Source organism: Hyperolius riggenbachi, chromosome 4 (genome assembly GCF_040937935.1).
Source record: "Hyperolius riggenbachi isolate aHypRig1 chromosome 4, aHypRig1.pri, whole genome shotgun sequence".
In the NCBI taxonomy this organism is placed as follows: Eukaryota; Metazoa; Chordata; class Amphibia; order Anura; family Hyperoliidae; genus Hyperolius; species Hyperolius riggenbachi.
Window position 1 is genome coordinate 100,881,612 of NC_090649.1, and position 27,538 is coordinate 100,909,149.

General features: G+C 45.2%; 1 protein-coding gene across 3 annotated transcripts in view; it reads right to left on the reverse strand.

Moving 5' to 3' along the window:
• Positions 1–27,538, reverse strand: part of TRAPPC12 (trafficking protein particle complex subunit 12) — a 232,474-nt gene that overhangs the window by 30,544 nt on the left and 174,392 nt on the right. For all 3 annotated transcript variants that reach the window (XM_068280348.1, XM_068280349.1, XM_068280347.1), the window contains exon 8: positions 7,757–7,830. In XM_068280348.1, the coding sequence (XP_068136449.1) occupies positions 7,757–7,830 (74 nt within the window). The remainder of the gene's footprint in view (positions 1–7,756; positions 7,831–27,538) is intronic.

Here is a 27,538-nt window from a genome sequence, read left to right on the forward strand (position 1 = left end):
GAGGCTTTAGATTTGATTAATCATTCTGATACACACTTGAAGCATGAAATTAACCAACGTATACATAATGAATTGTCATTTCACCAAGACTGAGGCTGCCACATACTGTAGTAATCAGTGGTAATATGTCGCTAAAGAAGAATAAGGAGATTGTCATGACGATCCTATCAGCACAATTTCTTTAAAAAAATAAAGATCTTTCATTTGGACAGTGAGAGCCCCTTTAAGTCTTCCACCTACGCCGGCTGTAGAATTTATTTTATTCAGATAGGAAGACTACGTCCCATTTCCCATCCTCAATAAATCCTCTCATTTGAGTTTCTCACATCTGATGTTGATCTATTATACGGAGAGATTAGCACCCTCGGAGATACGGTACATTTTGTAATTATTGTAAGAGCAGAGGAGCAAGCGGCACATTTTATCTCCTACAAATTAAATACCTCCCAAACTTCCTCTGGATACATAGATTGCACACAGATAATGGAGCCATCACCTGGGAAATGCGCAGCTCAGATGAAACATCTTTACGACTCGCTGATAAGAGGAATAGAACGGAAATTGGGGAAGTATGGGAAAACATAATATGGCTCTTCTTCCCCTCATCTGACTTAAAGGGAATCTGAAGTGAAAATAAACTTATGATATAATGAATTGTATGTGTAGTACAGCTAAGAAATAAAACATTAGCAGCAAAGAACAGAGTCTCATATTGTTTCCAGTACAGGAAGTACTGAACTTACCTGGGGTTTCCTCCAGTCCCTTGTTGTCCGTGACGTCCCTCAGTGTCCTCCAGGGGGACTTAACGGACAACGAGGGTCTGGATGAAGCCCCAGGTAATTTTATTATGGCTTTTTTTTTGGTCCTGCTCAGGGTCACATTAAGAAACTTCACTTGTTATCTATGCGAAAGAGCTTCTCTGAACTCTCCGGCCAAGCTTGGTCCGCCACACTGCTGTTTTCTGAAGCACTTGTACACCAAAGAAACAGTGAAAGACAACTTCAGATAAGATTTTTCTGCAGAAAAGTTTAAAGGGTAATTAGCTCTGCTCTGTTTCATAGTTTAAAATGCAGAGTGTAGTGTGTAAACTGCAAATATTAGATAATGATGCAATGTTCTAAAAATAAAGCTATATAAACGGAAATATAAATGAAATGTCCGGTGCGTTTGCTGGCCATGCAAAAACTGGGATTTTTTCATCTTGCAGGAATTGTGTACAGATCTTTGCAATATGGGGCCGTGCATTATCATGCTGCAACATGAGGTGATGGTCGTGGATGAATGGCACAACAATGGCCCTCAGGATCTCGCCACGGTGTCTCTGTGCATAATAATATGCACCTGTGTTCATTGTCCATAACATACGCCTACGCCTGCCCATACCATAATCCCACTGCCATCATGGGCCACTCGATACAAGTTGATGTCAGCAAACCGCTCACCCACACAATGCGACACACGCTGTCTGCCATCTGCCCTGAACAGTGAAGACCGGGACTCATCCTAGAACAGAAAGCCTCTCTAACGTGCCAAAGGCCATCGAATGTGCGCATCTGCCCACTCAAATTGGTTATGGCTAAGAAACTACAGTCAGGTCCAGACCCCGGTGAGGGGGCGACGGACATGCAGATGAGCTTCCCTGAGATGGTTTCTGACAATTTGTGCAGAAATTCTTTGGTTGTGCAAACAGACTGTTGCTGCAGTGGTCTGGGTGGCTGGTCTCAGATGATCTTGGAGGTGAACATGCTGCATGTGGAGGTCCTGGGCTGGTGTGGTTACACCTGGTCTGCGGTTGTGAGGCTGGTTGGATGTACGGCCAATTTCTCTGAAACAACTTTGGAGAAGGCTTATGGTAGAGAAATGATCATTCATTTCACGGGCAACAACTCTGGTAGACATTCCTGCAGTCAGCATGGCAATTGCACACTCCCTCAAACGTTGCAACATCTGTGGCATTATGCTGTGTCATCAAACTGCACATTTCAGAGTGGCCTTTTATTGTGGCCAGTCTAAGGCACACCTGTGCAATATTCATGCTGTCTAATCAAAACCTTGATATGCCACACCCGTGAGGTGGAATGGATTATATACATCCAGTGTTGTATCAACACCAGGATCGCTTCTCCTCCGTTTCTCCCCGCAAGGCTCAGTTTCCCAACAATCAGTCCGGGACTAGTTGCTGACCACATGTGGTCGGCGACCTCTGAAGCAGATATTCTTCACTTCACTGACCCGAAGAAGTAGGTTGACTCCCGTGACATGTGTGGTCTGTTTTTTGCGAAAATTGTTTTGGTCTTATTTATAGAACCTGCATAACATACTACACCATAAGGGGCTCCTGTGCTTTTTTTCTCTTTCTGGAAGACCCCAGGTTTTGCAGACCTCTACTTAGTTAATACTTTTGCATCTGCCTGTTAATGTACACTTGCTGCAAATAATTTGATTTGCTGATAAGCTGTGTGTTTTCAACCATAAACTTTGAAATACAAAAACTGGGGCCTCTTGGGAAAGGGAAAGAGGGCGAATTGGGGCGACAACAGGACGGAATGGGGCGACAACTCCTAACCAATTTAGTGAAGGACTTCTTAATATTTTGCATTACAGAAAGCAGGGAATCCCTTCTACACGCCAGCAAATTAGTAAAGCTATATTTACATGTAATCAATCAAATTTTGTTGTGCATTCAAGCACTGCTTAAACTGATGCATTAAACAAGCAGATTTCAGTTCAGTGATAATGACTGAATAGTAATTTCCAGCAGAGGTTGTATACTGTATTCTGAAAAGCGTGAATACAAGAGTGTAATATATACAAGTCACCTCTAGATGGCAACAAACTGCACAAATTTAAAATAGGATATCCTCCTCCTGTCCTGTGTCTGCTGATACAGACAGACAAAAGCAGCATCTATCACCCTGGAATTGTGAGCACACATATTCAGATGCAGCTAGCTTGTTAGTCAACGTAGTACAAAATCACCACCATCGTCCTGCTGCTGGTGGGGTGCTGATTTTCCACCGCTGTCTGACAGTGACCACAGACTCAAACCATCAAGATAATCACACATCACTGCAATAAATCAGGACTGCTGTTGCAGGTAGTGTCCAGTTTATAGGTATGCTATGTATTTTTCTGACATGTGGCAACAACATCATAGTGTGTCATTTAAAGTGTACCCCAGGAGAACCTCAGGTTAAGAAACACATACTTACCCAAGAAGAGGGAGCCCTCTGGGTCCTGTAGAGGCTTCCCATGCTGTCCTCCGGACCTCCGTTACCGCTTGGAGACCCTCTGAAGAAAACCAGTAAGAGCTTGTTGGATTGAAGATCTGGGCTGCCGTGGAAGTCACATGATGCACTTCATGTCTGGAAGTGTGCATGTGACTTAGATCTCAGAATTCTACAACTTGCACGCACGTTTGGGGGCATGAAGATTCTCCTGTTGGCGCTGTCTGCCGCAGGGACAAATCTGCATGCAGTAGTGCAGTGCGGTGTGATGTGCTGCAGAAGTCTCTTCTGCCTCTCAAAAATCACACCACACCACCTGGGGCTTGATTCACTAACCCGTGATAACTGATATCACGGCCATGCTACGCAATTCGCGTGCCAGTGAATTGAGATGCATAGAAGCCAACGGACTTCTGGTTAAGTAAGCCCCTCTCTCCCGTGCACACACCTGCGGCAATTAAGCCTCATTTTAATTCCAAATTCGAGTGGCTTTCTACTCGGAAGCCCATCGCTGCTGACTAATGGGGCATTAGAGATGGTTAATGAAATGCAAATAATTCAGAGTTGGTGCAGCATTATGTACATTTTGCAGGCAAATTTTACAGGTTAAACATGGACCAATCAAATCCTAACAAGGTGGAATTCAGTTGGTTCATTTTCAAGCTGCATTAAATTGTCTACAAAAGTTGCATAACCCTGTAATAACTCAGAACTACTCGCATGTCACGGACTATCCCCCTAATGGGCTTTATGTGTATTCAGCTTCCATACAGAGTCACACTCGTGCAGAAACACGGTTCGCACACGGATCTGTGTTCCCCCGAAATAAATCGCCGTGGAGAGTCCAGATTTGACACGTTTTCCCGGACTGGATGGGAAAACGAGTCCATTGTAAGCCTATGAGAACTGACACTGTCTGCTCTCACTAGGCTAGTCGCTGCATCCTGTCCTCAGCAAGAGAGAATTTTCATTGGTTCATGTTAAACCAATGAAAATTCTCCCTGTTGCTAGGCAGAATTGGCCTCTTGCAGCCTATGGAGAGCCATGTTTCTGCTGGCGTCCAAGCTGTGGAAGGGCCCGAGCGGCGGGACTATCGGTGGCGGCGAGAGGTGTGCAGCAACGAGTTACTGACACGATCGACGTGTGCGAGGACCATAATGTGCCCTGCCATCCAGATCCGTGTCAAATGGATCAGTTTTTCAGAAAAAAAACATGGATCCGAATTGGAACGGGAGAAGAGTGGACCGACCCTTAACTGCATATTGAACTAGCTCTCTCTCACACAAAACTGGCAAGAGTCTGTATCCAGTGCTGATGGTCTGAGATGGATGGGAGTGTAGAAAGAAGTGTGATTGGACTAATTTAGGCTTGGTTCACACATAAATAGGTGTTGAGTCCTGCCAGCTTTTTACAGTTGGCATAAGTTTTGTATGTGTTTCTATGGCTGTGTTCACACATAAAAGGTATACATTTCCAGTCCTGTCAGTTCAGTCTTAGTTTACTATGGGTGTGTTCACACATAAAAGGAGTACATTTCCGGTCCAGTCCTGTCTATTTTGTATCAGTTTTCTATGGGTGCGTTCACACATAAAAGGTCAACATTTCTGGTCCTGTCAGGTAAAACTGATAAACTGATTCAAAACTGATAGGACTGGACCAGAAATGTGCAGATTCACGTGTGAACCAAACAAAGTGAGCCGGAGACGAGACGGGTCTCAGGTTCCATACTTACCTGGGGCTACCTTAAAGGGAACCAGAGATGAACGATTCACACAAAATAAACATATCAGTTGATAGCTTGTAAAGAATAAATGTTCTACCTGATAATTTCGCCACTCTGGTGTGCCTTTTTGAGTGTTTTTTATCCATTATTGCTCCAGGAAAAATCAAATATGGCCGCCGGCTCAAACCTGTTCTGCTTCCGGGTTATAAGTTGTTCTGGATGTGCTGTCTATCCTCTATGAGACTATAGACAAGCAGGGCTGCTGCAGCCTTTCGTCTGTCTGCTTTCAACTATTATTCTGGTATGCTGTGTGGCTGCCTGTAGGAAGTGTCTCTCATAGAAATGAAACTGCATACAGTAGATAATGACTGGCTGCACAGTGCACACAGATACACTGTCTGTTTCAGAGCTTCTTTCTCGGCAGCAGCAGACCCTCCCATGTCAACAGCTCTGAGTATGAAATCTGATCCAGGAGGTGGCAGGCTTGGGCTTGAAAAGACTCCACAGAAGAGTGACTCAGCTATAATGATTCCAGGTCAAACCTCGACTGAATAGTCGGTGGATTCTTATCACAGTTGATAACAGATAGATTAGACTGAGAAGAATAAAACTAAAAGCATGGTAGGTGTTTACTGTCATGTTCCCACTGATAAATGTAATAAAATACATGAGGGTGCTTCGTCTCTGGTTCTCTTTAAGGCTTCTTGCACACAGGGACGGTACAGGCGTACGTTAGTGCAGCCTGTAACGCTCCCCCAATGCACAGCAATGTAACACAAGTGGGCTGTTCACACTGCCCACGTTGCATTACATTGTAACGCAGCAAAGTGCTGCATGCTGTGCGTTCTACGCGGCTAAGCCGCGTTAGACTGTTTGCACATGCTCAGTCATGTTGGGGAGGAGTGGAGAGCGGCCAGGCACATGGCTAATTAATATTCACTGCACTCAGTGACGTGCAGTGTTTACTTCCTGGAGCGGCCGCTCTGTGCGGCGATTGGCCTGGCGGGACCACGTGATGCCGCATGTGTCCAAGAGTACGCATTGCGGCATCACGGACGCCAGAGTGAGCTGCACAACGCGGCTCACTCCGACGTCCACACCAGAGAGCACCAGGCGTTGCGTTAGGGGCACGTTATGTGCCCTAAAACGTCCCCTAAACGCAACGTCCTGGTGTGTAACTAGCCTAAAGGAACACTATCAAACCAAATTGTTCTAAAATGACAATATACAAATAATGTCTAAGTAGCCGTGTAATAATTTTCCTACATTTCATGTTAAATATCAGAGACAAAAGCTTTCATTCATTGTGTGTAAATGTTAGCTTCATTTGGAATGTCTCATTTGCAGAGGTAAATCTCTGCAGTCTGACATGCTAAGAACAGTGTAATATTGAAGCAGAGTTATATGAAAAGCCTGTCAGGTGTCAGATTTCACATACAAATGTTTATGTTGCACACAAGTTACATTTCCTCTCCTCTCTGCAGACAGTTCAGTTAGAGACACAGCAGCTGCTGAGAGTTTTCTCTCTCTCACACACACAGGGTTAACAGATGCACTGTGAGGGAATTTTCCCTCCCCTCATCTTTTAATCTGCCATTAGATTAGAGCAGACTGCCGTCAGTTAAGAGTGAAAGAAATTTGATACAATAAACAAAAAAAAAAGAGAGATAAGCAAATGAAATGTATACATCAATATTTACCAGCACTTCAAGAACTCTCTCAATCCCAAGTAAAAACAAAAACATGTTAATCCATAGTGTTCCTTTAAGCCCCGTTAAAGGAGTTATCATGCAATCTTAAGAAAATAAGTGTTACTCATCCGGGGCTTCCTCCAGCCCCCAGCATGTCCCTCGCTGCAGCTCTCCCTTCAGCCGTTCGCCGCAGCTCCGTCCTGGTCCCCGGCGATGACGTCAGGGCGACCCCCAAGTCGGCCTGTACTGCGCCTGCGCGACCGGTGCTGTCAATCACCGCCACGTGGGTTAGAGTGGACAGTTCTGCGACTGCGCAGTCCGCTCCGGCTCACGTGGCGATGATTGACAGCACCACTTACGCAGGCGCAGTACAGACCGACCTGGTGGTCGCCCTGACATCGCCGGGGACCGGGACAGAGCTGCGGCGAACGGCTGAAGGGAGGGCTGCAGTGAGGGACATGCTGGGAGCTTGGGACTGGAGGAAGCCCCGGGTAAGTAGCACTTATTTTCTTAAGATTGCCTGATAACTGCTTTAAGGCTCCTTGTCCCATGCCTTCTCCCGACTCGGCCAGGCTTTCAGAGACAATTGCGAATGACAGGAGTCACCCAGGGAGACGGCGAGGGACAAGCAGCCTTAATGGGGCCTAAGGAAGCCCCAGGTAAGTAGTGTACTAGAGATGCTACTCGTCTCTGGTACACTTTAAGTGGGCTTAGAAATGTCACTTAACGTTACACACTATGGGGCTGATTCACTATAACAAATAGCAAGCATTACCTCCTGTAACGCTCGCTATCTCCTTTTGCTCCCCTTACTCGACCCCTATGTATGTAAATAATTAAGTTTTTTATCAGCTGCACATAAGAGACATGAACAGGTGGTGAGGGTCAGGGAGTTACGTCTGTGACTGTGCCCAGAGCTGGCTAACAGTATGAAATGCTGCTAATAATCACACAATAAGACACATTTTCCCTCTGTAGCCGCATCATACAAGCAATAGAGAGAGTTTCCTTTGTGCCTAGCGCTGGCATGTGCCGCCAGACGGCGTGCTAGAAGCTGGCTTGGCACATTTCTCCTGTATATACGGTAGCTCTGCAGTTTACTGCCGCCCACGTACCTTCATCATTAGCAGACAGTTTGCCATGGAGTACATCACCCGGCCCAGACGTGACCTCCACAACTGAACAGAGGCTGCAAAATAAGATCAGCTAGTCAATGTGCGCAAATAAATTACAGCTTCTTTCTTAGCCATCAATCACTGGCCCTATGAATTCTGATTTAAAAGATTCCCCCTTGTTAACACTGCTGGGTTTCAGGCTAGAATTTTTAATACTCTGTAGGGCTGCGAGGCAAGACAAAAGAAAAGAGGGAGAAGAAAAAAAGGTTTTATTTTTTTCCTGTTCACTGAGGGACGAGCTCACACAGTTCATGGATTAGAAAGTCTGCATAAACGATGCGGCCAAGAAACGAGCCTGCAAATGCTTCCAGCTTCCTAGCAGATATGCTAATTACAAGGAGAAGAATTGTGTGTCAGAAAGCCATTAGCATGCGCGCAGGACGCATGCACCGGATGATATTAGCGCCTCGTCCTTCTAGCGGGAGAGCAGGATGTGCTGCTGCTGGTGAGATTTGTGAATGGGTGTAATGCCAGTGCAGACAGAGATGGGGGCGTCTGAGCCATATAGTTGTCAGCTTCTGGCAGCGTGAAGCCCAGGAGAAAGCGCTGAGCTCGGCTACATCCCCCTATTGTTCTGTAGCTGGCAGCCTACATAGAGCTGAGCATCTGCCAATGTTACGAGATCAAAGAGGCTTGCTAATCTTCTCAGAGCTGAAGGGAGCGGCGGTGAACTGGCGTGTGAGATTAGCGAGCATCCTGCACCCCAGGAAATCGCAGGCTCCCTGCTCTCGCTTTAGATTGCAAGCTCCGATAGAAAGATATTATTTTCAAAATGTATACCGGCAGGATAGGTTTACTTGTTAGCGCGGCTCATTTGGCTGCTGTTGTCGCATTCGGCTGTGTGACATTTTATCAGTGGTGCAACTAATGCTGGGATCACACAATGCAATTTCTCTGATCCGATCGACGGGTAATCTTCAATGACTTCCTGGTTTAAAGCAAATCTGATGTAAAACAAACAAAAAAAATAGATACTCACCTATGGAGAGGGAAGGCTCTGAGTCATATAAAGCCTTCCCATTCCTCTCATGGTCCCCTCGCTAGAGCGCAGATGCAGTACGGAGCCGCCCGTCGGGCTCCCGAAGCTTCACAGAGCAGTCATCACAGCAAATCAGAACTTTTCAAATCTATCAGCTGATCAAACTGACCACATGCTTCTCTGAGTTCTTCTAGGCAGGGCTATCCCTATTAACAAGGAATTATTTATTTATTTTTTTTAAATAACTTTAGGTTTGCTTTAACAAATGATCATGACCAGTAAATCGGAACTTTACAACTCTATCACATGTGAGTTCTTAAAGAGACTCAGAGACGAAGGACAGTACAGCTCTGATACTTACCCGGGGCTTCCTCCCGCCACATAAACACGTCTAAGCCCCAGGCCGTCCAGCCGCGGTGAGCTCCCTTACCAGCTTCAGTCGATGCCAGTCAGGGTCTACTGCGCATGAGCAGACCTACCGCGCATGTGCAGTAGACCCAGACTCACTAAGGCTGGTAACTGAACTCCCTGCGGCTGAAAGGCAGACCGCGGAGGAAGGCGTGGGAGTAAGACGTGTTTATGGAGCGGGAGGAAGCCCCGGGTAAGTATCAGAGCTGTACTGTCCTTCGTCTCTGAGCATCTGAAGTCTCATAAAATGCAGGCTTTTATCTTAAAAATCTCTTTAACCACTTGAGGACCACAGTGTTAAACCCCCCTAAAGACCAGGCCCTTTTTTTTGTAAAATTGGCCACTGCAGCTTTAAGGCCAAGCTGCAGGGCCGCACAACTCGGCACACAAGTGATTTGTCCCCCCCCCACTCTTCTCTTCCCACCAACAGAGCTTTCTGTTGGTGGGGTCTGATTGCACACCAGGTGTTTTTTTTTTTTTTTTTTATAAATATTTGTTGTTGTTTTTTTATCAAAATCATGTATTTTTTTTTTATTTCCCCTGCAGTGGTCACTCCCTCCCTCCCTATCACTGCGATCGGCTGTCATAGGCTTCAGCCTATGACAGCCTATCACTTCTGGGCCAATGGAGGGGACAGCCGTGTCACACGGCTGTCCCTGGTACAGCTCTGCACCAGATCGCAGTGCTGTATAAGCTTTATAGACGGCTTTATCTAACAGTGTATCCCGCTCGGCGACTGAAGGCCGGGCGGAGCTCCGCCCCTCAAGCAGGAGACGCACGGGCAGCCTGCCCGCGAACTTTTGCATTAGCTGGCCCCAGGACTTTACGCCGATCGGGGTGACGCGGTCGGCAGGAGGTTAACATCAATGCCCTAACAAACACTGCATCCCAACTAAATCACCCCAAACTCCCCAGCAACAATTCATGACTTTCGTGGTCATGGATTTTGCTGCCCAGGAAGGCAGAGCTTTGAGCTGTAGCTCTGCCTCCATGGGCATCAATCAGCGCTGATCGCCGCCTCTACCCGCCCCTCTCAGTGAAGGAAGACTGAGAGGGGCAATTGCAGGTGGAAATACGCGCTGATAGACACGTGTAGAGGCAGACCTGTAGCCAAAAGCACCGCCTCTTCATGGAAGCGCTGTCCGCAATGTGCCCTGGGGAGTTTGGGGGATTTAGTTAGAGTTCAGCCGTGTGGGATGCAGCGTTTTAGTTAGGGCTTTGATATTAAAGAGATTTTTAAAATAAAAACCTGAATTTTGAGAGACTTCAGTCTCTCTTTAAATGCTTTTAATTTTTTTTGTTTTGTTTCTAAATTTCTTTTTGCAGCTTCCAGTATGCAGTATCGGGTCGGTGAGTGGTGGGTTTGTGTGAAGTGAGAGGTATACCTGCACGCGGTGCCCCCTGCTGGTGACATTGCCTTCGATTGTGTCTGACCGAACCCTATCACCTGAATGTTGCTGAACTCATGCAATTCCTGCTACATTTGGTACTGCAGGCACAGGTGTATATCATTATACTTGTTTGGCTGACGGGCTGTCTGCTCACCATATTAAAATGGCAGATTGCTGGCTGGGAGTGAGCATTTGCTTCTCGTGTGTTTTCCATTCAGCATTATATAGAGGCAGTGTGGGTGAATCCCCTGGTGGTGGCAGCACCGAGGCTCGCCGGCACTCCCCCTATTGGTGTTTCATGTGGATTCAGGGGTCTCAGGCAGTGGCAGAGCTCAGGGCCCCTGGCATGTGCCATCCCTATTAACAGGGGATTAACAATTTATTTTTTTTAATCACTTTAGGTTTGCTTTAACAAATGATCATAACCAGCAAATCAGAACCTTACAAATCTATCAGCTGATCAAACTGATCACATGGTTCTCCATTAATTCACCCAGGCAGGACCCTCCCTACTTGTTAAGTGTTAACCATGCTTAATAAAGGTTGAAGAAATAAAATAAAAAACTTATCCTGCAAAGTATCCTGGTTGGGTAGGAGTCTGGCATGTAAGATAATCTTGTAGCCTTAGCTCCTTTATTATTTTCTTATGTTACTTCACCATCATGTCTCATTGACTAAAAGACAATTAACACCAATCCAATATCAATTTAGTTACTATACAGTATTTGGAACTCTCATCTTTCCAAGATTTGTGCTGAAATTCTTCAGAGGCACAAATGATGGGCTGGTATTGGACTTCCCAATATTCTTATGAATTCTATTTGGTATGATTGAATGGCATTGTGATTGGCAGGTCCTACCAATACAGTGATGGGGCTGGTTCTTTTTACTGCATTATAACATGTGGGTGATTGATAGTGATGTTTTTCCTGTGCAAAATTGTGCTTGTGGTATCTATTGTCATTTCCTACTTATGCTGGACTATGTCAACTTTTGGCCTGATGTTGGGCATATTTGTTCACACAGACACACACACAGACACACACGCAGACTCACTTTACAATATTCATTTATGGATTAGTCAGTGTTTGGCCATTGTAAAATCTTTCCTCTACCTTATTTACATTCTGAAATTCTGAAAAGACTTCTCATGGGGAAGGAGGTATCAGCTACTGACTGATATGAAGTTTAATCATTGGTTAAAGTTCCTCTATAGTTAGAGCAACTCAGTGATGGGGTAGACCTTTCTGCAGCCTTTGCAGATGTTAAACTTTCAGCATTACCATAAAAACAGAAGGAACACGACCTTATTCTGCAAACAGCGAATGATATTTATAAAGTTCAATTTTTGAGTGCAAGTCTACTTTAAAGTGCCAGGACATTTTCTGAAAATGTTTCCAGTTCTGCTCCCCTTTGCCACTGAACAATGCAAATAAAGTATATCTGTTATTAAAAACAAATGTCGATTCCATTTTAGTGCTCAAAATTATCTCAACAGAGTTAAAAAGAAGAATGTGCAGGATCATTCACTTTACTCTTCTGTTCTCCTCTCTGAAGCTCACCTGACTTAGCAAAAGCACAGCAGATAAGAGGCAGAGGGAGTTCCTTGCACAAGAGGCAGAGGGCAGAGTGTACATCTGACCTGATCTTTTTTACAAGAGCAAATGTAGCAAGACAGGGAACACTCTTACAAGTTTAAAGGATACCTGAGGTGACATGTGACATGATGAGATAGACATGTGTATGTACACATGTACATAACATAATATGTACAGTAAGTACATACATTTTAGTTCTGGCATACGTCAATGAATGTGTCATTGAGCAAAAACAATAAAACAGTTAAAACTTAAAAAGTAGACTTAAACATAAAATAAAACTTGGAATATCTTAAAAAGTCATTTTTAGGAGAAGGAAGATCGATACAATCGTTTATTTCATTCGTTTATTTTTGCCTTGGGTGTCCTTCAAGATTGCATTTCTGGGATACAATGAAAATGGGCTATAATGCCTGGTACACATGATGCAATATCCCATCAGATTGATGGGTAGAATTGATAATTACCAACATGTTTGATATGCTCCCGAGATCGATTTTCAGATCCCTACTACAGCATAACTTCTCTTGGGCTGAAAGCGAGAATGCTCAAGGTAAGCTTGTGTGTGTGTTCTCTGAACTGTACTGTAACGCTGATTGACAACTAATTACAATTGTAAAGCTCTATGTGGCTGAGAAAAAAAACAAAGCCTTTCAATACAAAATAAGACTATGGGATTCCTTTCTTTTGCACAAGCTTGCTTTTAGAGGAAAAGAGAAAAAAAAAAACAGAGGGGAGAAAGGAAAGGGCTGGTCAGTTTATATTGATCAGAGGGAGGAGCTCAGCAGTCACACATGCAATGTGAGCAAAGTGTGACCATTCTCAGGCTTTACCCACATATGTGGTGGTGAGCATATCTATGTCACCACTACCAAGATAGATGGAATGCTCTGGGGCTCACATTTTACATGTTTAAAAAATAAATGTGTACAGATGCATGCTATGCAGCGCTACATGTAAATCACTTTTTATTGACTGGTGTGACCAGAGCGGATGCTTTGATTTTTAGCACTAGATTCACAGTTTGCACATCCCTCAGGTATGATGTCAAGTAACATGTTTGTTAGAGACAAGACTAATAAGATTTATATTGTCCATTTCTCCTGGCGGACTCAAAGCACCAGAGCTGTAGCCACTAGGACGCGCTCTATAGGTGGTAGCAGTGGTATGGAGTCTTGCCTTATGGTCTCCTACTGAATGGGTACTGCCTTACTGAACAGGAAGAACAGAGATTAGAGCCCTGGTCACCTGTGTCAGAGGCAGAGCCCTTAAAGAGAAACTCAGACGAAAAATTTAACTTTATCCCAATCAGTAGCTGATACCCCCCTTTTACATGAGAAATCTATTCCTTTTCACAAACAGACCATCAGGGGACACTGTATGACTGATATTTGTCAGAATACGCTCTGCTTGCCTTGATTCCCTGGACTGTTTGGTTTCCTATGCAGGTTGCATAGTTCAGTCCAGGGAAAAGGTCAGTTTGTCAGTTTGCAAGGCTGACTGATTTGCATCTACTTATCTTGCAATCTGCTTGTCTGCTTCCTTTGAAGGTTCTCAGTATAAATGTCACTTCCTCCCAGGAATTCCTTGCTCGTCATAGGTTTTGTTTGGTGAAGACTGACTTTAGAGCCTCAGCCTCTTTGTACCTTATTGCTGAATATTGTAGTGTAGTTAATTATTGGAGAGTGCATTTTGCACTCCTATTAGTGCTTTCAGATTTGTGTTATATTTGTACTGTCTAGTTTTATCTTGTTCTGTACTTGCGATTTCTCTGTCTCCAGTGGTGGTTGATAGTGAATCGTTTAGTTTGTTTTGTCTAGAGTAAACGCTTGCTGTTGTCTGGTGTTAAGGCAACCGATTAGCAAGCGTTCTCGCTATCTGTTTGTCTGCGTTTTCCGTGTTCATTTGTTAGTTAGGGTTGGTACGCTTTTGTCACTGTTGTGCTTAACGTGCGGTGACCGTACTATTAACACGCTTGTCACTGCTGCGCATATCGTGCGGTGACCGCGTTTAGGTAGTTAATTTATTTTTCTTGGTGTTCAGATTGTGGTTGTTTGCTGTGTCTTTCATCTCTCATTCATGTTTTGTCTTTGCTCAGTCTTATGTTTCTGACAGCAATCGCCTCCCTTGCGGTTGGCTTTCTTACTCTGGTCTGTTCAGTTGGGATATGTCTACCGTCGCCGGGTGGCGACTAGATTGGTAGACATTCATATAGTTTGTCTCTGTTCTTGCTCTCTTCTGAGTTGCTACTCTGTTTCTATTTCCCAGTGTTGCTTAATCGTGCAATTTCCATCTGGCATCTGTGGTTGTGCAGAGGACCTGTTCCTCTGTACTCCACAGCTCCACCTGCTGGTTGGAGTTCCCCTCTACCAATATATACTGGGTACTCTGCTCCTGTGATTGTAGGGATTTCCATCTGTTTCAGTGCACGTGGTGTGCGCTGACTTTGAAAATCGCCCCCAGGTCATTACAATATTGTGGTGAAACCCCTCCCACAAGAGGAGTACATACTTTTTTGGGCAGTTTCCTGTCTGTGAACCTTGTTGCATTGTGGAAAATAGCTGTTACAGCTGTTTCCAACTGCCAAAAACCATGCAGCAGCTACATCACCTGCCAACACTAAAATGTTCACTGGAGTTCCTCTTTAACCATTACACTATCCAGAAGAGCTATGATGGACTCTGCATTACATACACCCACTATAAGTCCAGTGAAATGCTTAGGTTCCAGGAGCAGAACATGTAGAATATATACTTCTTCCTGCTGTATGAACCTCAGGAAAGCCTGAGCTGATGGAGAAGCTAGCCTGTCATGTCAAATGCTGACAATTTAATGAGCGCTAACACATCAACGCAGGTGTCAAAACTAAGACAGGAAGTGCAAAAATGTAATCATTCATAGAAAGCATGATTTTACTGTCTATTGTGCACAGGATGAAAATTGGAAGCAGAAATTGGTTAACAAATAGTGACTAAACAGTTTTCCATCATTAATAAATAACTGTGGATGCTCACTCTGTGCAGTTCCTGGTGAAGGAGGCTCTTTGCGGTCAGAATCTGGGCTGCCACTGGCTATGTCTAGACACCAGCCTATTTCTAGAGTCAGGGCAGCGTGCACGTTCCAGGTGCAGGTGTCTACAAGTAATTGCAAGTGTGGCTCTTATCAAATGTTCCCAGGCAATGCTGTCACTTTGGTTTCCCTCTATTATTGCTCGTCTGTCTTGCCGTTAAAGCCCAGGCGGTGATTTAACCACCGCGCTGCCTGGAGAGATTCCAGATAGCAATCAGCACCTGAATCCTTGTATGACCTTACGCTGAAAGGTTACAGGGATAAAACGTGCTAATAAATGTCTGATCTTTGCATGCCCCGATATATCCAGACCACTCACCAATCAATTTTAAATTAATTACATTATTTTTACCCAGGGCTGTGGAGATAGTACAAAAATCATCCAACTCAGACTCCTCAGTTTATGAAACCTCAGAGTCCAGGTACCCAAAAAGTTCTCCTACTCCACAGACCTGTTTTTATTTGATAGTTGCCATCAGTGACAAGTGCAAGTCACAATGATTAGTACCACACAGTGAGAAAGGTTGCAAAAAAATAAAGTAGGGGCCTGTACTCACAGGAAGTAGGTGAGCAGACCACACCTCTGGTATCAGGAAACTAACAGGTTCTAGAGCCAATAGTGACTGGATAGTGGTTAAAGGAAATCTAAACTGAGAGGGATATGGATGTTTCCTTTTAAACAATAACAGTTGCCTGACTCTCCTACTGATCTCTTTAGCTGCAGTAGTGGTTCAATCACACACCTGAAACAAGCATGCAGCTAATCCAGTCTGACTTCAGTCAGAGCACCTGATCTGCATGCTTGTTCAGGGGCAGTGGCTAAAAGTATTAGAGGCAGAGAGGATCAGCAAGACTGCCAGGCAACCGGTATTATTGTAAAAGGAAAAATCCCTATCCTTCTCAGTTTAGGTTCCCTTTAAGGGCTCTGCTGCTGACACAGGAGACCAGGGTGTGAATCTCCACTCTTTCTGTTCAGTAAGCCAGCACTTATTCAGGAGGAGACCTTGGGCAAGACACTAACACTGCTACTGCCTATATAGAGTGCACCCTAGTGGCTGCAGCTCAAGCGCTTTGAATCCGCTGGGAGAAAAGCACAATATAAATGTTCTGTGTCTTGTCATAGCATTGCACAGCTGCCAGGAGCATCACTACACAAACGATTTGTCAGTTTGAAAAGGTAAATTACAAAATGTAATACTCATAATTTACACTAACAAGTGCCACTGTTTTCAAAATCAGAGTTGCGCTTTAAATCTTTCTAAAAGCTCTTCTATCAAAAGCATATGGTTATGGTATTATCTATCATCTTAAATATGATGTGCACCACAATCATTACCAGACTCCATCATTGGGCCAAAAGTCTGTTAAATACCAGGGACAAGCACATGTGTAGCAAATATTGCTCAGCGGCTCCACCCACTCCCATCCACATGGAATAGCGACAGGCAACTGTGGAGTCAATAGACACAGAGCAATGCTCAGGGTTGCCCCCATCCTGAACTAGAATATCCCAACAGGAAATTCAGCCTCCTATTTAAAGGGAACCGGACGTGAGAATAATTTGGAGGCTGCCATCTTGTTAGGCTTGGAGGTGTAATCTCCACAGTCAGCATGCAACACATAAGCTGACGTGAAGGAGGTACACACACCAGCACAAGGAATCAGGATATCCCCAGTTTAGTGGAGGAGAGGACTGACTCCAATAGGAGATTGTGGTGCACAGAGCCGGTGCAGATCCGAACAGCCACAAACAACACTTTCGTAATAACGTCTCAGCGCAAAGTAGCGCTGAGCGCATAAACCAGGACTGAGGAGATCAGGACAGGTAGACAGAATGAACGCTTGCTTAACTAGCCACTACTTAGTGACAGCAAGCGTCCACAATAAAACAGACTGGAATGAGGTAGCCAATGCGTTTGCAGCAATGGCGTGCCTCACAAAGACAGGACAGGATAGTCAGGAAATAGCAGGATCAAGATAGATGAACGTAACACAGATAAATATACAATAAGTATGATATCCTAGCGTATTACAATTACAGCTATCAATGAAACTATTTGTAACGTCTGACTAACATATGTATATATCGGCAATGAACCGATATATGACATAAGCAGGAACTCTGACTAAGGCTGGAGTAATACAGGGAACAGGACTCAGAAGGATTCGCTATCTCTTCGCAGAGATGAACGCAATCCACAAACAGGATCAGGAACAGGATAACTAGCTCAGCGTGCTGGAACGCTGACTAACGGAACATAGGATATAAACAGTTCGTGTACGTATATATCAGCGACACTGATGTATCAACGTAACACGAATACAAGGAAAATAATAAACGTGCAAGTATGCGTATATATTGGCGATGAACCAATATATGACACAAGACAAGCAAAGTAACAACTTCTAGAACAAGAGCAGAACTAGGAGGACTCGCTGACCCCTTCGCAGGAGTCAGCGCAGTCCACACGGACTAGGAACGCGGTGGGGCACGAGCAGAGTAACAGACTGAATCTGAGACTATGGTAGCCCATCAGGCATTGCAGGAAGCAGTTCTTTATACTGAGGTCATCCAATGGGAGCAGACCTGCAGATTCCCACACAAGTGAATGGTAACTAATCACAGGCTGACAGCAGGAAAAGGCAGACAATGATATGCAGCCTGCAGGAAAGGGACTGCCCCTCCACTGCAGCAGACAATGTTTGTTTACACAAAAGCATATTAAACTGTCATTAACTTCAGAGCGACTGCAGATGGAATCAGTAACTAGTTTAAGTGCAAACCAAACTATGCAAGAAAATGTATGTAATGACATCAGAACTGCTTGGGTTACAATACCACTGCAGCCAGCAGTAAACGCTGCAGACATGATCATAACATTACCCCCCCCCCCCCCCCTTAAAAGCGGATACCAGACGCTTTTCAAAACTGAAATTCCCAACAAAACAATCTGACTGATAATTCATGATGACCGGGACAGCCCGGCAAGACCAAATTCCAGAATCAGTCCCCACAAGACTGGACCCATCAGAACCAGAACCTACAGAACCATGCCCGTCAGCACTACAAGCCTCAGTGTGATACCCATCAGAACCACGACTTCCAGAAAAAAGCCCCCAGAAACTCTCTGAGCGATACCCACCGCCTTCCCGGGACTGTCCAAAAACGCCAAAGCCTTTGCAATGCCCACCGGAACTGTCCCTACCAACACAAAACCCACCGTTGAACCAGTCCAAGGTACCAGGACAAGTTTCCTCAGAGATCTCCCAGAACACTTGGAAGCTCCAAAGAGATCCGTACACAGGTCAGAACGCCCCTTAGGCTCACATGGAGAACCATCAAGAACCCCTATGGAACCCAGGGCAACTCTAGAGTCAGGGTCACAAGGACAAACATCAAGATCAGGGTTTTTAGGGACCAGAACCATCTCCGGGCATGCAGGCCAACCGGCAACATCAGAACATGTCTCCACTAGGGAAGCGTGTGAGCACGCCAACACAGACACATTTGGGCACTCTGGCATATGAAGCACATCTGGGCACACCGGCACAAGAGAGACTTCTGGGCATGTCAAGGAACTGCGAACCTCAACGTCAGTCAAGGTAGGATCGAAACCAGGACTGGGCAAAAAAAAATCATCATGACTAGACTTCACAGTTACTGGATTCTCACTAAAAAATGCAGGATCAGACTTAGATGTCTCTGATTCCAGCAAGGTTATTAACAAATCATGTTCAAGGGCATTTACAAGACAGGACAAATCTTCTGATGTATGCACTGAACTAGACAGGGTTCCCATAAGAAAAAGAGGAGAACCGAGAGCCCAATATGGTGTAGTATGTCAAGGTAATTGGATAATTGAAAAGAGTATAAAAAGAATACTCACAAACCAGGGTTACCTCCAGGCAACCACTGTATAGGCAGGTGAGGAGATTAACCTGTCCCCACTCAGGATTAAGAAGTCGCTCTCTGTAGGCTTGAAAACAAGAAGGGGTATCCCCCTCCACCAAAGGTGGATACAATCAGTGTTATAGTAGAGAACAGAGGCGCCAAAAGGATAAAAACAATATTTAAAAGTTTTAAAAATTGCTAAGGAGGCAGTGGTGGACTTACCTCCCACAAGCAGACACAACAGACTGTGTATTCACAAAAGGGATATTTATTGGTATACTCCAAAAAAGATCGCAACGCGTTTCGCAGGCCAAGCACGCTTCATCAGGCAAATACAGGAAGGAGCACACAACAGCAGTATGTCCAGACAGCACCTGGCGCCTCAGTCGTATAGGTTCCCATAACTTCTTCTGGACTAGACAGAGACTCATCAAATACACTGGATTGGAGCTCATGAAGGGCTGCAAAACAAGTCAGTAGTGCAGCAATCCCCACTGAACTAGGCAAAACTGAGTAACTCACTGGACAGAAAGGGGACTCTGGAACTTCTGCCACACCGGCCAGAGAACCAGAATTTTCCAGGATACAGGGCTGGGTTTCAGAAACACTCATTAACCCGGACTGAAATTCTGAGATTTCTATTATTTTTTCCAGCGAGTCAGAATTATCCATGTTACAGGGCAAGACTTTTGAAACATTCAGAGGACAGGGCTGGAGTTCCTCGGCTGTTACAACACTGGAGAGGAGAGTAGTATGTGGCAAGCACCAATGGTGGACCAGGGAAAACTCTGACGTGCTAAGGACTCCAGTCACCTGTGCATCCCAGGCGTCTCCTCCAATAGTATTCCAATGAGTCAGCACCGTCTTCAGTATAAAAGCTCTTTATTCAAATTCCATAAAAATCATGGCATGCAAGCAGTCAGCGACAGCTCCGCTGTTTCGGGCTATCTGCCCTTTCTCAAGCTGTATAGCCAGTCATCCACATTAAATCACAATAAAATCCTTCCTTATATACTATATACAAAGACCAGGTGACCAGGGCGCAGCCAATCAGACGCATGGAGCCGCCGGCGGACCTGATGGAAGACTTCAGGTATAACATGCAAATCATGTCCTATCTACGCCCCTTGCTGACATCATACAAGAGAAACACCTCCCACTCTCATACTAGCAATGTATGGATACCTCCTACCGCCGTCAGCTCTGCAGTCACGCAAGCGCGGACATTCCCTCCATCCACCTCCTTATTTCCGCATACGTCACTTACTATATTCCGCATGACGCGTAAGGCAACCACTCTGCCCCCTCGCGTCCAGCCAATCACATACGCGTTACTCGGTCGCTTAGCGACCAGACGCTATGCAAATAGACGAGGATTACAATCCCACAACGTCTATACATATTATAACTCGTATTTGTATTTAGCAACAGAGGGGACCAAGGGACATATCCGCACTCACCCACCGCAGCATGCAGCGAATACCCTGGAGATTGGGAGTTGAGCCAGCGGCCACATTCATCAGCTGTATACGTCCCAGTCACCTGCAAAACAGTACAAAATCAATACACAGAACTATATACTGTCGCACCTAAATACACGGTAGCAGGTCATACTCCTTATTCAGGCCTCCCCTCCCTAGGGTGCCCAATCTTTTAATCCACATTGCTTCCTTTTTTAACAATAATTTATGGCGATCCCCTCTGCGCAAGCGCAATGGTGCATGATCTATGACCTGCACTCTGAGTTGTGATACACTATGCCTACACTCTTTAAAATGGCATGCCACAGTCTGGTCTCTACTGTCCCCCCTAATTGTAGATTTATGTGAAGAAATTCTGTCTCTCAATGGTTGTGTGGTTTTTCCCACATATCCTAGACCACAAGGGCATTTAATTAGATAAACAACGAAACTAGAATCACATGAGAAATAGCCCCTAATTAGGGGCTATTTCTCATGTGATTCTAGTTTCGTTGTTTATCTAATTAAATGCCCTTGTGGTCTAGGATATGTGGGAAAAACCACACAACCATTGAGAGACAGAATTTCTTCACATAAATCTACAATTAGGGGGGACAGTAGAGACCAGACTGTGGCATGCCATTTTAAAGAGTGTAGGCATAGTGTATCACAACTCAGAGTGCAGGTCATAGATCATGCACCATTGCGCTTGCGCAGAGGGGATCGCCATAAATTATTGTTAAAAAAGGAAGCGATGTGGATTAAAAGATTGGGCACCCTAGGGAGGGGAGGCCTGAATAAGGAGTATGACCTGCTACCGTGTATTTAGGTGCGACAGTATATAGTTCTGTGTATTGATTTTGTACTGTTTTGCAGGTGACTGGGACGTATACAGCTGATGAATGTGGCCGCTGGCTCAACTCCCAATCTCCAGGGTATTCGCTGCATGCTGCGGTGGGTGAGTGCGGATATGTCCCTTGGTCCCCTCTGTTGCTAAATACAAATACGAGTTATAATATGTATAGACGTTGTGGGATTGTAATCCTCGTCTATTTGCATAGCGTCTGGTCGCTAAGCGACCGAGTAACGCGTATGTGATTGGCTGGACGCGAGGGGGCAGAGTGGTTGCCTTACGCGTCATGCGGAATATAGTAAGTGACGTATGCGGAAATAAGGAGGTGGATGGAGGGAATGTCCGCGCTTGCGTGACTGCAGAGCTGACGGCGGTAGGAGGTATCCATACATTGCTAGTATGAGAGTGGGAGGTGTTTCTCTTGTATGATGTCAGCAAGGGGCGTAGATAGGACATGATTTGCATGTTATACCTGAAGTCTTCCATCAGGTCCGCCGGCGGCTCCATGCGTCTGATTGGCTGCGCCCTGGTCACCTGGTCTTTGTATATAGTATATAAGGAAGGATTTTATTGTGATTTAATGTGGATGACTGGCTATACAGCTTGAGAAAGGGCAGATAGCCCGAAACAGCGGAGCTGTCGCTGACTGCTTGCATGCCATGATTTTTATGGAATTTGAATAAAGAGCTTTTATACTGAAGACGGTGCTGACTCATTGGAATACAACACTGGAGAGGGACTCAACAACATTGGTTAAATCAGACTGTGTACAGGGCAAGGTATCTAACACACTTGCTGACGAGGACAATATTTCAATGGCTTCTGCTTCGCTGGGCAGAAATTCATCAAGTTTTATTAGAGCAGACTGTAATTCCAAAACAGCTGCTAGACAAGTGAATATTACTGCAATACCAACTGAGGTAAGCAGTGCCTCAGACTCCTCTGCTAGAGGGTTTGAAGTATCCAAAGTACTGGGTGAAGCATAAGACTCTGTGACCACAGCTTCACTGGACAGGATCACTGAACAGTCCATATTGCAGGGCAAAACCATGGAAGCACCTGCTGGACAGCATAATGATTCTGTGACCTGAGTTTTATTGGAGAGATCTACTGCACAATTCATGGTACAGGGCAAGTTCACTGGAACATTTTCTGAACATGGTAATAATTCTGCGATTTCGGATTCACATAGCAGACGCTCTGAGTTATTCACGAAACTAGAGCGAGGTGCAGAAACAGGAAGATCAAAACACAATGTCTGCGCATCTGAATCACCATTCAATTGTGAAATTGGAAAATTCAGATGCTGCGGTTCTGAGGTTTCTGGACAGGATTGCTGGGACTCGGAAACTGATGTAGTGCATCTATTGGCATCTGCTGGATCAGACAGGAGTTGAACTTTATTAACACAGGTAATTTCTGCAGAAGTGTTTGCAGAGACAGGCAAGATTTTTCTGGTGTCTGTTGCACTGAACAAAGACTCATGAGTACTGGCTAGGCTGGACTCAGAAGTCAGCAGGACCTCTGGATTCTCTGCTGAGAAATTTGTGCAGGGCAAAGTTAAGAAAGTATCAGTGGCTTCTGTTTTACTGGGAAGTAACACTGAGTTATCCATGGTACAGGGTGGAGTTACAGGAACATTCACAAAACATGGCAGGGACTCAGTAACTGGAGAAGTGGGACAGTCTCCAATTGACAGTGTGTCTTCCCTGGTATCAACTGATTGAATCGCATAAAAATCGTCCAAAATCATTTTCCACACATCGATCAATGGAGCCACAAAGTCATACCCACACACACCAGTTTTTATTAGGTTATAGGCAGACTTAATGCATGCATTCAATACTAATTCACTTTTTGCACTGTAAAATTGACAAAATGAACTTGAATCATTCTTCCATTCATTGACCAGAGCCTCCATCTCTCCTTTCTCAAATGGAGGATTCCAAGCATACTTAACAGGCAGATCACAGTTTGCAAATGTGGTTATGGCAGAAACATACATTGGATTATTTAGCAGGCGATTGGCAGATTTCTTATTCTTAAGGATCTCCAAAACTTGTAGCAAGTGTTGGACTGTAGTGTATGCAAATTTTTCTTGCTGCACGAATAGATTGATTTGTTCAATACTCTGTAATATATCCTCATAATCATACTCAGATAATTCTTTTAAACAAAAATCTTTATTTTCCCTAGCCAGTGATGAAAGTTCATTAGTAGTTTCATAAGTCCATTTAACTCCCCTGAAAGCCAATTTTCATTTCATTATCTGTTAATGGCAGAATCTCATTGCAAGTCTGATGCGCAGTCGCTAAAGATAACGATTCTGCAGATTGGACACGTTTCTTAGAACGTTTGCGTTTTGCCTTTGACCTTGCTGTTTTTGGTTTTTTATTCAAAGCTGCAGGAAAATTATCAGTAACACTTTCTGCTTGCTGCTCATTCTTGCAAGCAATTGAAGGAGCAGCTGATTGGCCTGCTGCCAGGAGTTCATTAAGAGGAAAAGGCAATGGATCTATGCGCAACCAATTGTGAATTACAAAAGCTATAAATTGCAAAGGACTTTGTCTAAACTGAGTGTGATCTAAGACATCAATTGCCCAATCAAAAAGTTTGCCCTTAAAAAGAGCACAAACAATCCAATCAGACCAGGTAGAAATTGCAGAAGCCCGAAAGTCGGGATTGGCCAGAACTTTAACCAATTCTGATATAAATTTGTCTGTAACTTCAGGACCAAGCTTTTCAAATTTTTTAAAAGAGCAGGACCCCTGACAAACAGTGTCATAATTTCTGGAAATTCCCCCCACAATAGGGATTGGTAATGGGGCTACCATAATGTTAAGCTTGGAGGTGTAATCTCCACAGTCAGCATGCAACACATAAGCTGACGTGAAGGAGGTACACACACCAGCACAAGGAATCAGGATATCCCCAGTTTAGTGGAGGAGAGGACTGACTCCAATAGGAGATTGTGGTGCACAGAGCCGGTGCAGATCCGAACAGCCACAAACAACACTTTCGTAATAACGTCTAAGCGCAAAGTAGCGCTGAGCGCATAAACCAGGACTGAGGAGATCAGGACAGGTAGACACAATGAACGCTTGCTTAACCAGCCACTACTTAGTGACAGCAAGCGTCCACAATAAAACAGACTGGAATGAGGTAGCCAATGCGTTTGCAGCAATGGCGTGCCTCACAAAGACAGGACAGGATAGTCAGGAAATAGCAGGATCAAGATAGATGAACGTAACACAGATAAATATACAATAAGTATGATATCCTAGCGTATTACAATTACAGCTATCAATGAAACTATTTGTAACGTCTGACTAACATATGTATATATCGGCAATGAACCGATATATGACATAAGCAGGAACTCTGACTAAGGCTGGAGTAATACAGGGAACAGGACTCAGAAGGATTCGCTATCTCTTCGCAGAGATGAACGCAATCCACAAACAGGATCAGGAACAGGATAACTAGCTCAGCGTGCTGGAACGCTGACTAACGGAACATAGGATATAAACAGTTCGTGTACGTATATATCAGCGACACTGATGTATCAACGTAACACGAATACAAGGAAAATAATAAACGTGCAGGTATGCGTATATATTGGCGATGAACCAATATATGACACAAGACAAGCAAAGTAACAACTTCTAGAACAAGAGCAGAACTAGGAGGACTCGCTGACCCCTTCGCAGGAGTCAGCGCAGTCCACACGGACTAGGAACGCGGTGGGGCACGAGCAGAGTAACAGACTGAATCTGAGACTATGGTAGCCCATCAGGCATTGCAGGAAGCAGTTCTTTATACTGAGGTCATCCAATGGGAGCAGACCTGCAGATTCCCACACAAGTGAATGGTAACTAATCACAGGCTGACAGCAGGAAAAGGCAGACAATGATATGCAGCCTGCAGGAAAGGGACTGCCCCTCCACTGCAGCAGACAATGTTTGTTTACACAAAAGCATATTAAACTGTCATTAACTTCAGAGCGACTGCAGATGGAATCAGTAACTAGTTTAAGTGCAAACCAAACTATGCAAGAAAATGTATGTAATGACATCAGAACTGCTTGGGTTACAATACCACTGCAGCCAGCAGTAAACGCTGCAGACATGATCATAACACATCTTTAATCTTTAATACTGTTAGTTGCTTGACTTCTGTGCTGATTAGGGATGGTCAATGAGATGCAAATCATTTCAAGTAGATGCAAGATTATGAAACTTTTACATGCAAATGTATGCAGCTTGAAAATGGACCAATCGATTTTTACCTCAGCAGTATTTGATTGGTTCATTTTCAAGCTACATAAATTTGCATAGAAATTTTGCATAACGCTGCATCAACTTGAAATTATTTGCATCTGATTGATCATACCTAAAGCTGATGCTCTGCCTCTAACACTATAAGTCACTGGCCCAGCATGTCCATTCAGATGAGATGCTGTGACTCAGGTCTGACTCCACTGGCTGCACGCTTGTTGCAGATGTGTGACTCAGGTCTGACTCCACTGGCTGCACGCTTGTTGCAGATGTGTGACTCAGGTCTGACTCCACTGGCTGCACGCTTGTTGCAGATGTGTGACTCAGGTCTGACTCCACTGGCTGCACGCTTGTTGCAGATGTGTGACTCAGGTCTGACTCCACTGGCTGCACGCTTGTTGCAGACGTGTGACTCAGGTCTGACTCCACTGGCTGCATGCTTGTTGCAGATGTGTGACTCTGGTCTGACTCCACTGGCTGCATGCTTGTTGCAGATGTGTGACTCAGGTCTGACTCCACTGGTTGCATGCTTGTTGCAGATGCTGTGACTCAGGTCTGACTCCACTGGCTGCATGCTTGTTGCAGATGTGTGACTCAGGTCTGACTCCACTGGCTGCATGCTTGCTGCAGATGTGTGACTCAGGTCTGACCCCACTGGCTGCACGCTCGCTGCAGATGTGTGACTCAGGTCTGACTCCACTGGCTGCACGCTTGTTGCAGATGCTGTGACTCAGGTCTGACTCCACTGGCTGCATGCTTGTTGCAGATGTGTGACTCTGGTCTGACTCCACTGGCTGCATGCTTGTTGCAGATGTGTGACTCTGGTCTGACTCCACTGGCTGCATGCTTGCTGCAGATGTGTGACTCAGGTCTGACTCCACTGGCTGCACGCTTGCTGCAGATGTGTGACTCAGGTCTGACTCCACTGGCTGCACACTTGTTGCAGATGCTGTGACTCAGGTCTGACTCCACTGGCTGCATGCTTGTTGCAGATGTGTGACTCTGGTCTGACTCCACTGGCTGCACGCTTGTTGCAGATGTGTGACTCAGGTCTGACTCCACTGGTTGCATGCTTGTTGCAGATGCTGTGACTCAGGTCTGACTCCACTGGCTGCATGCTTGTTGCAGATGTGTGACTCAGGTCTGACTCCACTGGCTGCATGCTTGCTGCAGATGTGTGACTCAGGTCTGACTCCACTGGCTGCACGCTCGCTGCAGATGTGTGACTCAGGTCTGACTCCACTGGCTGCACGCTTGTTGCAGATGCTGTGACTCAGGTCTGACTCCACTGGCTGCATGCTTGTTGCAGATGTGTGACTCTGGTCTGACTCCACTGGCTGCATGCTTGTTGCAGATGTGTGACTCTGGTCTGACTCCACTGGCTGCATGCTTGCTGCAGATGTGTGACTCAGGTCTGACTCCACTGGCTGCACGCTTGCTGCAGATGTGTGACTCAGGTCTGACTCCACTGGCTGCACACTTGTTGCAGATGCTGTGACTCAGGTCTGACTCCACTGGCTGCATGCTTGTTGCAGATGTGTGACTCTGGTCTGACTCCACTGGCTGCATGCTTGTTGCAGATGTGTGACTCTAGTCTGACTCCACTGGCTGCATGCTTGTTGCAGATGTGTGACTCAGGTCTGGCTCCACTGGCTGCATGCTTGTTGCAGATGCTGTGACTCTGGTCTGACTCCACTGGCTGCATGCTTGTTGCAGATGCTGTGACTCTGGTCTGACTCCACTGGCTGCATGCTTGCTGCAGATGTGTGACTCTGGTCTGACTCCACTGGCTGCA